The sequence below is a fragment of the Oncorhynchus kisutch genome, linkage group LG5, assembly GCF_002021735.2.
Source record: "Oncorhynchus kisutch isolate 150728-3 linkage group LG5, Okis_V2, whole genome shotgun sequence".
Classification (NCBI taxonomy): domain Eukaryota; kingdom Metazoa; phylum Chordata; class Actinopteri; order Salmoniformes; family Salmonidae; genus Oncorhynchus; species Oncorhynchus kisutch.
Window position 1 is genome coordinate 31,508,564 of NC_034178.2, and position 16,567 is coordinate 31,525,130.

General features: G+C 43.8%; 1 protein-coding gene across 1 annotated transcript in view; it reads left to right on the forward strand.

Annotated features, from left to right (window-relative positions):
• Positions 1-2,536: 2,536 nt before the first annotated feature.
• The window catches only part of mmel1 (membrane metallo-endopeptidase-like 1), a 40,570-nt gene continuing 26,539 nt past the window's right edge, over positions 2,537-16,567 (forward strand). The window contains exons 1-7 of the mRNA XM_031824859.1: positions 2,537-2,680; positions 9,388-9,677; positions 10,192-10,236; positions 14,702-14,761; positions 14,924-15,085; positions 15,664-15,744; positions 15,929-16,024. Of these exons, the coding sequence (XP_031680719.1) occupies positions 9,521-9,677; positions 10,192-10,236; positions 14,702-14,761; positions 14,924-15,085; positions 15,664-15,744; positions 15,929-16,024 (601 nt within the window). The 5' untranslated portion in view covers positions 2,537-2,680; positions 9,388-9,520. The remainder of the gene's footprint in view (positions 2,681-9,387; positions 9,678-10,191; positions 10,237-14,701; positions 14,762-14,923; positions 15,086-15,663; positions 15,745-15,928; positions 16,025-16,567) is intronic.

The window sequence follows — 16,567 nt, forward strand, 5'->3', positions numbered from 1 at the left end:
TCCCTCCATAACAAAAGTCTTCTCCTCCTCATGATTTCTTATTATCACTGTCACTATCTCACTGGCAGCCTTCTACCATCTCTACCTCTACCCCTCCTCTCCCTTCAACTCTCTCTTACGTCCCGTACAAAATAAATACGTCAAAGTTGCAGTTTTACATATGAAAATCACTTTTTCACATGTGAAATAGCTGTTTCACATGTTGAGCTTAAATTTCACATCTGAAACCATATTTACACATGTATCAATTTAGAGTTCACATTATAACACCACCTTTTTACATTTGTGGAGAATACAGATGCTGTATCTTAATTTGATCATCCTATTGTTGCAGAAATTTTCCTGCACGCAAACTTGTATTTGAGATTGTATTCAAGGTTTAAAAAAGCTTCTATATCTTGTCATTACCATAAAAAAAATTCAGATTTGTTTTCCCCCATTGAACATTTTATCAGCCCCTATAAAAAATGTCCACTAATTATCATCCACATTTGTCGTTTCACATGTAAAATAAAAAATAAAATCTCACTTTTACATGTGGAATTGCAAGTTCACATGTGAAAAACAATCACGTGAAAATCAAATTTTCAGTTTCACATGTAAAAAAACTGAATTGCAGATTCACATGTGGGGTTGAAATAACGTTGTTCTCCTTACATGTGAAAAGCTGTTGTTAATATGTTGCACACAGTAGCACTGTTTCCACCAGTGGAATTAGGATGACCACATCTAAAAAGCCCAAATGTGTGACACTGGAACGATTTTGCTGGACATTTCCTGAAAGGTGGTGGGGGGTTAAATCATCTTGAGTTCATTTCCTCTACATATATTTTTTGCATGGGCTGCGTCTCAATCCACAGCATCCACCAATGGCGGCCTTCTGTATCTGCGGTGGAAGGTGACCAAGCTACAGCGGTGTTTGTCAGACCATAAGACAACCCTGAAAATCGGTCTTCTCATGAAAACATCTGTAGCGTCCAAACAGTTTAACCTACAAAACAAGGGAAGTACATATGGATGTAGTTCAGTGCCTAAACAAAGGGGTTAAATATGTGTAAGAAATATGTATAAATATCCCGATCTTTCTTATATCTCTCAGATACCGGACAGAATTCAAAACAAACTTCATTTTGTTTGAATTGTTTTACTATGTATTTTTCCATCTATGAATCTGTTATTCTTAAAATAATTCCATATATTAGCTTAGTAGAAACCTCCCTCCCTTAGACTATAGAAGGTTTTAATGGATTACGCTCAAATGGCGACATACACTGAGTGTACAAAAAAATTAAGAACACCTGCTCTTTCCATGGCATAGACTGACCAGGTGAATCCAGGTGAAAGCTATGATCCCTTATTGATGTCACTTGTTAAATCCACTTCAATCTGTGTAGATGAAGGGGAGGAGACAGGTTAAAGAAAGATTTCTTAGCCTTGAGATAATTTGAGACATGGATTGTGAATGGGCAAGACAAAAGATTCATGTGCCTTTGAATGGGGTATGGTAGTAGGTGCCAGGTGCACCAACTTGTGTGTGTGAACTGCAACGCTGCTGGGTTTTTCACGCTCAATAGATTCCTGTGTGTATCAAGAATGGTCCACCACCCAAAGGACATCCAGCCAACTTGACAGAACTGAGGGAAGCATTGGAGTCAACATGGGCCCGCATCCCAATGGAACGCTTTCATCACTTTGAAGAGTCCATGCCCTGATTAATTGAGGCTGTTCTGAGGGCAACTCAAATATCAGGAAGGTGGTCCTAATGTTTGGTGTACTCCGTCTATTTCTGCTGTATGAAGGTCGCTGCCTGTTAAAGGGGCAATCCTTCATTTTTACATACATTTTTGGACTTAAATGAATGATTACGTACCCATTGATTCTTGAAGAATATAACATAAATGCCTCATGAGTTTAGTTCAACTGTTGTCGCCCATCAGAACCCCACATATAAGCTTCTTTTACCCCAATGTTTGTAAGCAAAGTACATTTAAACAACCACTGTTTAGCCTAAAAACATTGTTAAAACTGTTAGTTTGATATCATGGATGGTCAGCCCTTGCATCCATAGCGCAGTCTATGGATTTGAGAGTGGTTGCATTCCTCCAGCCCCGTCCCTCAGCTTTTTACGGAAACTCTGGCAGGGAGTTCACTTTGTTCATTTTCAATTAAGGACTGTTGCTTTAAACACTTTCAATAGAGTAATAGTGTTATTATATGGTGCAATCCTCTAGTGAGTGAGATAATTTTGTGCCATTAATATCAAGCAACGCTTCTGAAGTAGAGAACAAAATTCTTAGTATTGCAAAAAAAACACAATTATATTGAAAGCAAAACATAAACCCAAAAGTATTGACAGCAAAACAAAATACTGCAAGGAAATATTTTTTTCTTTTCTTTTAATAATGTATTTTTGTAAGGGATGCTCTCTACCTCTCCCTCGCTCCCTCTCTCTTTCTTTCTCCATCTTTTTCTCTCTCTCTCTCACTCTTTCTCTCTCTCACTCTTTCTCTCTCTCACTCCCTCCCTGAGCTGCAAACTGAACCAGATAGTATCTCTCAAGCATCCAGCGCCACAGCGTCATTTCTTCACACACCAGCTCTGGGTGACAGCTCAGTAGGGGTGTTTGGGAAAACAGCTTGCTGTGAGAGACGTCTCAGGGAGTTCTACCGTCTAGATCCAGGTAAGGAGCACTGCCTCACAGGCATTCCCTTGCTACATACCTTAGCACACATTTAACCACGACTGGTACATAAACAGATACATTTAGAGCTGCTATAGTTTCAAGTTTTCATAGGATTGAAACTCATTTGTATGATCTTTGCTGGTAATTTTATTTAATGTAAAAATGTACACTAATTTTGCTACCAGTCAGATAACACTTTTCTATCTATCTGTGCTAAATTAATACTGTATCATGCATGCTGCCTACTTTATGGTTTGTTTTGAGCATGAATACTACATGTGTGCATCCTAAAAATACCCCCAAAGCCACCTGAAATGTCTTAACAAACTAGAGAACAATAACAAAAAAATTACATTTTCTTTGTCACTATATATACAAAGGTATATGAACACCCCTTAAAATTAGTGGATTTGGCTATTTCAGCCACACCCGTTGCTGACAGGTGTATAAAATCGAGCACACAGCCATGCAATTTCCATAAACAAACATTGGCAGTAGAATGGCCTTACTGAAGAGCTCAGTGACTTTCAACGTGGCACCGTCATAGGATGCCACCTTTCCAACAAGTCAGTTCATCAAATTTCTGCCCTGCTAGAGCTGCCTCGTTCAACTTTAAGTGCTGTTATTTGAGGAGTGGAAAAGTCTAGGAGCAACAACAGCTCAGCCATGAAGTGGTAGGCCACACAAGCTTACAGTGCTGAAGCGGGTAGTGCGTAAAAATTGTCTGCCCTCGGTTGCAACACTCACTACCGAGTTCCAAACTGCTTCTGGAAGTAACGTCAGTACGAGAACTGTTTGTCGGGAGCTTCATGAAATGGGTTTCCATGGCCGAACAGCTGGGGCACAAGCCTAAGATCACCATGTGCAATGCCAAGCGTTGGCTGGAGTGGTGTAAAGCTCGCCGCCATTGGTCTCTTGGGCAGTGGAAATGCGTTTTCTAGAGTGTTGAATCACACTTCACCATCTTGCAGTCCGACGGACGAATTTTGGTTTGGCGGATGACAGGAGAACGCTAACTGCCCGAATGCATAGTGCCAACTGTAACGTTTGGTGTAGGAGGAATAATGGTCTGGGGCTGTTTTTCATGATTCGGGTTAGGCCCTTTAGTTCCACTGAAGGGAAATCTTAACGCTACAGCATACAATGACATTCTAGACAATTCTGTGCTTCCAACTTTGTGGCAACAGTTTGGGGAAGGCCCTTTCCTCTTTCAGGAGGAACGTCGACTGCGAGCCAGGCCTAATCGCCCAACATCAGTGCCCGACCTCACTAATGCTCTTGTGGCTGAATGGAAGCAATTCCCTCCAGCAGTGTTCCAACATCTAGTTGAAAGCCTTCCCAGAAGAGTGGATGCTGTTATATCAGCAAATGAGGGACCAACCCCATGTTAATGACCATGATTTTGGAATGAGATGTTCCACGAGCAGGAGTCCACATATTTTTGGTCATGTAGTGTATAAACAAAACATATAGGCTCAGAGTTCAGAAACATTGAGTAAGTTCATTCTGTTGACCTGACACAGGCACTAATCCCTGGCAGTTGAGAAGTTTAGAGACGTGGCTGTGGTGCCAGTCACCAAACATGTAATCCCAACTAACGAGAAAAGGTGCTTAGAGCAAAGAAAGTCTAAATCCATGACATTTTCCACCCAAAGGTTTCGTTTTGATGTCTAGTTATGCACCATAACATTGCATCATTGCTCTAATTCACAAATACACCTTTAAAGGTTACTGAATCTCATCTATTCCCCCAAGACATTTGAGGGTATAACCTACACTGAACAAAAATATAAACGCAACATGTAAAGTGTTGGTCCCATGTTTCATGAGCTGCAATAAAAGATCCCAGAAATGTTCTATATGCACAAAACGCTTAGATTTCTTTACATTCCTGTTAGTGAGCATTTCTCCTTTGCCAAGATAACACATCCACCTGACAGGTGTGGCATATCAAGAAGCTGATTAAACAGCATGATAGTTACAAATCAAATCAAATCCCACCAAACTTTATTTGTCACAAGCGCTGAATACATCAAGTGTAGACCTTACCATGAAACGCTTACTTACAAGCCCTTAACCAACAGTGCAGTTCAAGAAGAGTTAAGAAAATATTTACCAAGTAGACTAAAATAAAAAGTAACACAATAATAATAACAATAACGAGGAATACATACAGGCGGCACGGGTACCGAGTCAGTGTGCGGGGGTACAGGTTAGTTGAGGTAATTTGTACATGTAGGTGGGGGTGAAGTGACTATGCATAGATAATAAACAGTGAGTAGCAGCAGTATACAAAAGGGAAGGGGGGCGGGGTCAATGTAAATTGTCCTGTGGCGATTTTATTAATTGTTCAGCAGTCTCATGGCTTGGGGATAGAAGCTGCTGAGGAGCCGTTTGGTCCTAGACTTGGCACTCCGGTATCGCTTGGCGTGCGGTAGCAGTGAAAACAATCTATAACTTGGGTGACTGCAGTCTCTGACAATTTTATGGGCTTTCCTCTGACACTGCCTATTATATAGGTCCTGGAAGGCAGGAAGCTTGGTCCCAGTGATGTACTGGGCTGTTCGCACTACCCTCTGTAGTGCCTTACGGTCAGATGCCGAGCAGTTGCAATACCAGGCGGTGATGCAACCGGTCAGGATGCTCTCGATGGTGCAGCTGTAGAACCTTTTGAGGATCTGGGGACCCATGCCAAAGCTTTTCAGTCTCCTGAGGGGGAAAAGGTTTTATCGTGCCCTCTTCATAACTGTCTTGGTATGTTTGGACCATGATAGTTCGTTGGTGATGTGGACACCAAGGAACTTGAAACTCTCGACCCGTTCCACTACAGCCCGTCGATGTTAATGGGGGCCTGTTTTCCTGTAGTCCACAATTAGCTCCTTTGTCTTGCTCACATTGAGGGAGAGGTTGTTGTCCTGGCACCACACTGCCAGTTCTCTGAACTCCTCCCTATAGGCCGTCTCATAGTTGTCGGTGATCAGGCCTACTAACACTGTTGTGTCGTCAGCAAACTTAATGATGGTGTTGGAGTCGTGTTTGGCCACGCAGCCGTGGGTGAACAAGGAATACAGGAGGGGACTAAGTACACACCCCTGAGGGGCCCCAGTGTTAACTTCTTATGGCTGGGGGGCAGTATTGAGTAGCTTGGATGAATAAGTTGCCCAAAGTAAACGGCCTGCTCCTCAGTCTCAGTTGCTAATATATGCATATTATTATTAGTATTGGATAGAAAACACTCTAAAGTTTCTAAAACTGTTTGAATGATGTCTGTGAGTATGACAGAACTCATATGGCAGGCAAAATCCTGAAGAGAAATCAAAACAGGAAGTGAGAAATCTGAGCTTGGTATGTATTCACCACAGTTCCCAATGAAATCCCCTTGAGATATTAATGATGTTGCACTTCCTAGCGGTTCCACTAGATGTCAACCATCTATAGAAATTTGAATGAGACTTCTACTGTGTTGTGGTACTGAATGAGAGCAGAATCTATCAGGTGACTGGCAGTGAGTCATTTTCTGATCACACGCATTCCTCATGGTATCCACATGGTATCCACCATCCATTGCTCATCAAGACACAAAGGAATACTCCGGTTGGAACTTTATTGAAGCTATATGTTAAAAACATCCTAATGATTGATTCTAGACTTAGTTTGAAATGTTTCTTCGACCTGTAATATAACTTTTAGAAATTTTTGTCCAACATAACGCTGACCAGAATGAGCATTTGGATATGTATACCAAACGCGCTAATAAAATAAGGTATTTGGACATAAATAACGGACATTATCGAACAAAACAAACATTTATTGTGGACCTGGGATTCCTGGAGTGCTTTCTGATGAAGATCATCAAAGGTATGGGAATATTTATCATGTAATTTCTTGTTTATGTTGACGCCAACATGGCGGCTATTCTGGCTATTTATTGCATGGTTTGCTTATTCCGTAAAGGTTTTTGAAATCAGACACAGCGGTTGCATTAAGGAGAGGTATATCTATAATTCCATGTGTATAACTTGTATTATCATTGACATTTATGATGAGTATTTCTGTTGAATGATGTGGCTATGCAAAATCACTGGATGTTTTTGAAACTAGTGAATGTAACGCGCCAATGTAAACTCGTATTTTGATAAATATGAACTTAATCAAACAAAACATACATGTATTGTGTAACATGAAGTCCTATGAGTGTCATCTGATGAAGATCATCAAAGGTTAGTGATTAATTTTATCTCTATTTGTGCTTTTTGAAAAACTCTGTTTTTCTGTGGCTTGGTGGTGACCTAACAATCGTTTGTGGTGCTTTCGCTGTAAAGCCTATTTGAAATCGTACACTGTGGTGGGATTAACAACAATATTACCATTAAAATGGTATAAGATACATGTATGTTTGAGGAATTTTAATTATTAGATTTCTGTTGTTTTGAATTTGGCGCCCTGCACTTTCACTGACTGTTGTCATATCATCCCCCATTAACGGGATTGCAGCCATAAGAAGTTTAAGGATCAGCGTGGCAGACGTGTTGTTGCCTACTCTTACCACCTGGAGGCGGCCAGTCAGGCCGGGATCCAGTTGCAGAGGGAGGTGTTAAGTCCTAGAGTCCTTAGCTTATTGATGAGCTTTGAGGGCACTATGGTGTTGAACGCTGAGCTGTAGTCAATGAACAGCATTCTCACATAGGTGTTCCTTTGTCTATTTGAGAAAGGGCAGTGTGGAGTGTGATTGAGATTTCGTCATCTGTGGATCTGTTTGGGGTGGTATGCGAATTGGAGTGGGGCTAGGATATCTGGGAGGATGCTGTTGATGTGAGCCATGACCAGCCTTTCAAAGTACTGACGTGAGTGCCACGGGGCGGTAATCATTTAGTCAGGTTACCTTTGCTTCCTTAGGCACAGGGACTATGGTGGTCTGCTTGAAACACGTAGGTATTACAGACTCGGTCAGGGAGAGGTTGAAAATGTCAGTGAAGACAATTGACAGTTGGTCCGCGCATGCTTTGAGTACACAGGTGCATCTTGTGCTGGGGACAATAAAAGGCCACTATAAAATGTGTTGTTTTGTCACGCAACACAATGCCACAGATGTCTAAAGTTTTGAGGGGGTGTGCAATTGGAATGCCCACCAGAGCTGTTGCCAGAGAATTTAATGTTAATTTCTCTACCATAAGCCGCCTCCCATGTTGTTTTTGAGAATTTCACAGTATGTCCAGTCGTCCTGACCGCCTTCACAACCGCAGAACATGTTTGGCATCGTGTGGGCTAGCGATTTGCTGATCTCAAAGTTGTGAAAAGAGTGCCGCATGGTGGCGGTAGGGTTATGGTATGGGCAAGCAGGCATAAGCTACGGACAACAAACACAATTTATTTTTATCGGTGGAAATTTGAATGCTCAAAAATACTGTGACGAGATCCTGAGGCTCAGTGCGAGGCCCATTTTTTGAAGGTATCTGTGACCAACAGATGCATATCTGTATTCCCAGTCATGTGATATCCATCAATTAGGGCCTAATGAATTTATTTAAATTGACGGATTTCCTCATATGAACTGTAACGCAGGAAAATCAATGAAATTGTTGCATGTTGCGTCTATATTTTTGCTCAGCATATATCAACAGAATTTAATACATAAATGACCACAACCTTTTGTAAGAAAACTGAAGATGACAGTGCAATCATATCACTATTAGATACAGTATCAAATATGCAATATCTAATTATCAAAATAAGGAATTCATTGTATCGTCTATCTGAGGGGTGAAAGCAGATTTTTGGCTTGGATATAGGCCTACTACAGCAACCTGGTCTTGTTGACTACAGAGATATGTAGCTCTGACATTGAGACAGACAGCTTTTGCGAATACATTCCAGACGGGCAGTAAAGACCTGCAGCTCCTCCAACCTCCAACAGCCGTGCCAGACGTGCCCATGAGTATTCATCAGGAGAAGCTAATGGGGCACCGCGGCATGAACCTCTGATTTAGAGCCCTGCCTCCTGTCACTCCTAATAGAAGAGCAGCTAGAGAGCGTGTGCAACAGGCTGGTATTGGAGGAGGAACAGGTGTTGATGAGTGAAAAGATGCAAAGTGATGCTGAAAGGTATGAGTCATTGGGATTTGTTCCCCAGAAATGCTCATTTGCAATATTGTGTTCAGATAAAACATTATGATGAGTAGGAAATATTGTGCAGGAGGTGTACGGCCAGCTGTAGAATTATGAAGGGCCACATTAACCCTATTGAGTTAGGCCTACACGTTTTTTTTTGTGCTAAAAGCACAAATGCATAATTTCATTCAAAATGCTTTAAGATATGAGTGGGTGAAGAAACCCACGTTATATCTAACATTAAGCCTAATATGACCACTTGTAAGGCTAAAAACGTATCCAAAGTCAAATGAGCAAATATTATGTCCCAAACTAAGAATTTTCTCAAAATAGCAAAGTGGCAAAGCTGAGCTCATAATTTGTTCTGCGCATTGTTGTCAGGTGTGTCTGGGTCATATCACAGAAGCAGTCAAGGGAACACCATGGTCACATCGGACACTACAATCATTTATTTCCAGGTGCGCAGTAGGCCCAATGGAAGGGTGTGATTCATTAGGCTATTAGCCTATAAATAAGCTTTAGCATAGAAAGGAGACACACTTTCCTATGAAGGGATAAGTTGAAGGTTCAACTATGTTTTCTCTTACTCGGTCTAGGTCACTTGAACGACTGGCATAGCACTGCATCACTTGACACAGCCCACTCACAAACGGGTACGCAGGCTCTCTGCCTGTACCCCGTCCCCTTCACTCTGCACGCTCATTTCCCAGAGAGCCCGGAGAGGTGAGAATGGGAAAATCCGAAAGCCAAATGGATATCATGGAAAAATCAACCAAAACAGTGAAGCGCCGTTGGACTGTTGTGGAGATCGGGCTATCTGTGCTGTTGTTGCTGGTCAGCTGTGCCCTAGCTGGACTGATAGTCCTCTACACTTCGGCTTTGAGAGGTAGGCTCAACCCAACGACCGAGGACTATTCCCCTAATCAATTGCTAAATGCCATTCCATTTGTAAAGTAAAGTGCTTAATGTCCAGAATTGGTCTGTGACCCTCTGATTTTCTCCACTAATAGTAATGCAATTTGCATTTTAACGGGTATGTCAAATTGTGGAGGTCATATGGTTTGGCTATAGTTGGGCAATGGTCATTGGGCAGTAGAAATACAAATAGAATTTGACCTCCACTAATTACACTCACATCTTACTGTGATATTCATCAGGTTTTCCTGTTATGATTTGTCTAGTTGGAAAGCACAAAGCCAAGCAGTATCTGAAAAACTTTATGAGCATCTTGTGACAACTATCCCAGAGTGCTTTGTAAAATATATTGAGGGATAAATAGGCAACCAATTTTCTAATCAGAATAAAATGTCCATTATTGAGGTGGGCAAAGCATTCCAGCCTATTGTAACAGTAAGTGCTCTGATCAAGCATTTTCCATGTTTATTTTCTCTCCAATGCAGAGCAATCTAATATATCTGGTGTGTCAAGGAGCTCAGTCACCGAGGGTGAGTCTTGACACTTGAGTTGAAATATGTGATTATATCCATGTTATAGGATACGCTACGATGTAAACTGGCCAGAGGATGTTCCCCTTGTAATTCCCTCCTGGCAATAAGACCTCAGAAACCTACCCACATCCTGGTTAACTCTCTCCACCTGCCCGTTACTCTCGGGGTGAAAACCTGAGGTAAGGCTGACCGAGACCCCCAGATGTTCCATGAACGCCCTCCAGACCCTCAACGTGAACTGGGGACCCCGATCAGACACTATATCCTCAGGCACCCCATAGTGCCGGAAGACGTGAGTAAACAGGGCCTCCGCAGTCTGTAGGGCCGTAGGGAGACCGGGCAAATGGAGGAGATGATAGGACTTAGGGAAACGATCCACAACGACCAGGATCATGGTGTTACCCTCTGAAGGTGGAAGATCGGTTATGAAATCCACCGACAGGTGCGACCACGGCCGTTGTGGAACGGGTAAGGGTTGTAACTTACCTCTGGGCAGGTGCCTAGGAGCCTTACACTGGGTGCACACCGAGCAGGAGGAAACATGAACCGTCACATCCTTAGCCAAAGTGGGCCACCAGTATTTCCCACTAAGACAGCGCACCGTCCGACCGATCCCAGGATGACCAGAGGAGGGTGACGTGTGGGCCCAATAGATCAGCCGGTTGCGGACAGCAGTACAGACGCCAGACGCCCAGCTGGACACTGAGGGGGAGCGAGCTCTGCACGTGACGCCCGCTCAATGTCCGCGTCCAGCTCCCACACTACCGGCACCACCAAGCAAGAGGCGGGGAGTATGGGAGTGGGATCCATGGGCTGCTCCTCTGTGTCATACAGCCGGGACAGTGCGTCTGCCTTAACGTTCTGGGAACCTGGTCTGTACGAAAGGGTGAAAACAAAATGGGTGAAAAACATGGCACACCTTGCCTGGCGAGGGTTCAGTCTCCTCGCTGCCCGGATGTACTCCAGATTGCGGCGGTCAGTCCAGATGAGAAAAGGTTGTTTAGCCCCCTCAAGCCAATGTCTCCACGCCTTCAAGGCCTTGACGACAGCCAACAGCTCCCGGTCCCCCACGTCATAGTTTTGCTCCGCTGGGCTGAACTTCTTCGAGAAGAAGGCACAGGGGCGGAGCTTCGGTGGCGTACCCGAGCGCTGAGAGAGCACCGCTCCTATCCCAGCCTCAGACGCGTCAACCTCCACTATGAACGCCAAAGAGGGATCCGGATGGGCCAGCACGGGCGCCTAGGTAAACAGAGCCCTTATTTTCCCAAAAGCCCTGTCCGCCTCAACTGACCACTGCAGAAGTACAGGACACCCTTCAGCAGTGAGGTAATGGAAGCAGCCACCTGACCAAAACTCAGGATAAATCTCCGGTAGTAATTGGCAAACCCTAACCATTGCTGAACCTCCTTTGCCGTGGTGGGAGTCGGCCAATTACACATGGCTGAAATGCGCTCACTCTCCTTCTCTACCCGATGTGGAAATACGATACCCTAGGAAGGAGACGGCTTGCTGAAAGAACAGGCATTTCTCAGCCTTGGCGTACAGGTCATGCTCCAACAGTCGTCCAAGTACCCTGCGCACCAAAGACACATGCTCGGCGCGTGTAGCGGAGTATATCAGAATGTCTTCGATATACACCACTACACCCTGCCCGTGCAGGTCCCTGAAAATCTCATCGACAAAGGATTGGAAGACTGATGGAGCATTCATCAACCCGTACGGCATGACAAGGTACTCATAATGCCCTGAGATGGTACTAAACGCCATCTTCCACTCATCTCACTCCCGGATACGCACCAGGTGGTATGCGCTCCTGAGATCCAGTTTTGTGAAAAAGCTCTCCCCGTGCATTGATTCAATCGCCGTGGCGATAAGAGGTAGCGGGGTAACTGTACCTCACCGTGATTTTATTGAGACCTCGATAATCAATGCACGGGCGCAGACCTCCTTCCTTCTTCTTCACAAAAAAATAAATTTGAGGAGACTGGTGAAGTGGAGGACCGAATGTACCCCTGACGCAGGGATTCGGAGACATACAGTGGGGCAAAAAAGTATTTAGTCATCCACCAATTGTGCAAGTTCTCCCACTTAAAAAGATGAGAGAGGCCTGTAATTTTCATCATCGGTACACTTCAACTATGACAGACAAAATGAGGGGGAAAAATACAGAAAATCACATTGTAGGATTTTTTATGAATTTATTTGCAAATTATGGTGGAAAATAAGTATTTGGTCACCTACAAACAAGCAAGATTTCTGGCTCTCACAGATCTGTAACTTCTTCTTTAAGAGGCTCCTCTGTCCTCCACTCGTTACCTGTATTAATGGCACCTGTTTGAACTTGTAAAAGACACCTGCCCACAACCTCAAACAGTCACACTCCAAACTCCACTATGGCCAAGACCAAAGAGCTGTCAAAGGACACCAGAAACAAAATTGTAGACCTGCACCAGGCTGGGAAGACTGAATCTGCAATAGGTAAGCAGCTTGGTTTGAAGAAATCAACTGTGGGAGCAATTATTAGGAAATGGAAGACATACAAGACCACTGATAATCTCCCTCGATCTGGGGCTCCACGCACGATCTCACCCTGTGGGGTCAAAATTATCACAAGAACGGTGAGCAAAAATCCCAGAACCACACTGGGGGACCTAATGAATGACCTGCAGAGAGCTGGGACCAAAGTAACAAAGCCTACCATCAGTAACACACTACGCCGCCAGGGACTCAAATCCTGCAGTGCCAGACGTGTCCCCCTGCTTAAGCCAGTGCATGTCCAGGCCCGTCTGAAGTTTGCTAGAGAGCATTTGGATGATCCAGAAGGAGATTGGGAGAATGTCATATGGTCAGATGAAACCAAAATATAACTTTTTGGTAAAAACTCAACTCGTCGTGTTTGGAGGACAAAGAATGCTGAGTTGCATCCAAAGAACACCATACCTACTGTGAAGCATGGGGGTGGAAACATCATGCTTTGAGGCTGTTTTTCTGCAAAAGGACCAGGACGACTGATCCGTGTAAAGGAAAGAATGAATGGGGCCATGTATCGTGAGATTTTGAGTGAAAACCTCCTTCCATCAGCAAGGGCATTGAAGATGAAACATGGCTGGGTCTTTCAGCATGACAATGATCCCAAACACACCGCCAGGGCAATGAAGGAGTGGCTTTGTAAGAAGCATTTCAAGGTCCTGGAGTGGCCTAGCCAGTCTCCAGATCTCAACCCCATAGAAAATCTTTGGAGGGAGTTGAAAGTCCGTGTTGCCCAGCAACAGCCCCAAAACATCACTGCTCTAGAGGAGATCTGCATGGAGGAATGGGCCAAAATACCAGCAACAGTGTGTGAAAACCTTGTGAAGACTTACATAAAATGTTTGACCTCTGTCATTGCCAACAAAGGGTATATAACAAAGTATTGAGATAAACTTTTGTTATTGACCAAATACTTATTTTACACCATCATTTGCAAATAAATTCATTAAAAATCCTACAATGTGATTTTCTGGAGGAGAAAAAAATCACATTTTGTCTGTCATAGTTGAAGTGTACCTATGATGAAAATTACAGGCCTCTCTAATCTTTTTAAGTGGGATAACTTGCACAATTGGTGGCTGACTAAATACTTGTATGTATTGTAACAGGAAACAGGAAACCCTGGCACCGTGCCGCTGTCCCATCATACTCCCCGGAAAGAGTGAGACGCATCCCACTGGGACCGGTTGCAGGAGGAGTGAGTAGTGGAGGTTTGGGTTGCGTTGTTGAAGGTGCTGGAGGACCTCCCTGTCTCTCCCAGCGGTCCAGGGTCTGGATAACTTGATTCACGATGGCGCCGAGATGGTGGATTACCTTTGCTTGCTCCTGGATGCGCTCCTCGACCCCTACACCAGGGGCACCTGTTCCTGCTGACTCCATGATATGGTCGGGAATTCTGTAAGGGGTGCATAACTGTTGGCAGGGAAGTCAAACGCAGGAGAGCAGAACGTGGTGAATAGCCGGAGCAGTTTAATATATAAAACTAACTGCATGCAAAACAACAAACACATGGCTACAAAACCAGTAGTGCACCAGTAACACATAGAACACGTACTTACAAAATAAACAATTCCCAACATGGACATGGGGGAAACAGAGGGAAAATATACAACATGTAATTAGGGAATTGAAACCAGGTGAGTGTGAAAACAAGACAAAATAAATGGAACATGATAAATGGATCGGCGATGGCTAGAAGACAGGTGACGTCGACCGCCGAACACCGCCCGAAATAGGAGAGGAACCTACTTCGGCAGAAGTTGTGACACAGAGAGACCAGACAGACAGACAGTATCAAGCCATGATTGACAGAGAAATCCAAATGGTCCTTAATGCTGCTGTTAAAATAAATTCATACTCTTTGCCAGGAAAGACGATAGTTGTTTTCTATTAAAAGTTCCTCTTATATCCATTCACTGTGTCATGTTTTCAGGGCAGCAGTATCGTTCTGCCCCCAGCAATGTTTGCACAACTCCTGAGTGTGTTACTGCAGGTGAGCATTCTGCCTTCATATGGGGTTGTTCTTCCTCCCAAAACAAACTCATCACTCAATATTACATCAACATCACAGATAACTGCATCACAAGTTTCCCTTAACTGCTATGTAATCCCATATTCCCCTCTCTTGACTCCTCATCTGACTGTGGCCCCACAGCTGCTCGTCTTCTGCAGAACATGGATGCAACGGTAGGGGCTTGTCAGAACTTCTACCAGTATGCCTGTGGGGGCTGGCTGGAGCGCCATGTCATCCCAGAGACCAGCTCCCGCCACAGCGTCTTCGACATCCTCAGAGACAAGCTGGAGATCGTGCTTAAAGGTCCAATGCAGCCATTTTTTTTTTTTTTATCTCAATGTCAAATAATTTCTGGGTAACACTGAAGTATCTTACTGTGATTGTTTTCAATTAAAATGGTCAAAAAGAAACAAAAATAGCAAAAGGCGATATCTCAAGCAAGAATTTTGCCAGGAGTGGTCTGAGTGGGGAGGGGAAAACTGAAAATGAGTTGTTATTGGCAGAGGGGTTTTAAACTCTTTCTTATTGGTCTACTAACAAATTACCGCATGGGGATGTCACCATGGAAGGCCAAAACTCCATCCCACCAAGAAAGGCTGAAATTTCAGGTGGTCTTTTCAAACAGTTCTTACACCAAAACGGCATGATCATAACCTCATAGTGTGGAAATACAGGAAAATCAAATGGGCCTTTAAAGGTCAGTCAGCAACATGTTTCCATAGTAACCTCAGGGTCAGCCATTATGTGATAAAAGTGACCCATGGTCAGCTACTGTCTTGTGTGCAGGATTACACGGTGTTATCATCAACTTGCTGTGTTAGATAAAATCAATGAATAACATTAAGTCAATCTTTGCAATGCTGTCGGTTATCTTCTCACAGGAGTTTTTGAGACTGAGAGTGATCAGGACCGTGATGCCTTCAAGAAGGCCAAAACTCTCTACAGCTCCTGCATGAATGAGAGTGAGTAGGATTTCTCACGTCTAAACTCATACTAACTCAACAGCAGTTAACACTGTTACACAGCTCTTTGGTCTCATCAGAATGAGTTGCATACTCTGTAATATTAATCAACAGTAAGTATGTAAGATTGACTCACGGTGCGTTCGTAAAGGTGTTACTGTGTTGTCTGTGTTGTCTGCTGTAGCTCTGATAGAGCAGCTCGACTCCAAGCCTCTCATGCGTCTCATCGACAGCATAGGAGATTGGCCTGTTGCCTCAGAGGACTGGAACAGCGCTACAGGTACTGATCACACACACACACGCACACACCAGCTGAAATGATGAGTGATATGAGTGAGAGTGACGTGTGACATGCTCGTCCAACCTGCCCCTCCTCCCAGCTCTCAGGTTTTGTGAAGGGGGGGGGGGGGGGGGGGGGGGGGGTTGAGTGGGCAGCAGAACAGCCCTCAATCAGGACTGTGACTGATTCTTAAAATAGACCACTGTGCTCTGCGCCAAACCTCCTGACTGCCGCCAGTATAATTAAATGTAGTCAAGGACGGCGGCTCAAACCAAATTGAACACACGTAAGTGCATCTGGTGCATTTTCACAAGCGGATATATGACTGTAAATTGTGCGGCAGTGGCCATCTACAGTGCTGTGCCTTCAGAAAGTATTCACACTCCTCGACTTTCTGAACATTTTGCTGTGTTACAGCCTGAATTTAACATTGATTAAATGTAGACTTTGTGTCACTGATCTACAAACAGTACCCCATAAATGTAATTGAACATATTAATAAAATATGAAAAGCTGAAAGGTATTGAGTTAATAAGTCTTTAA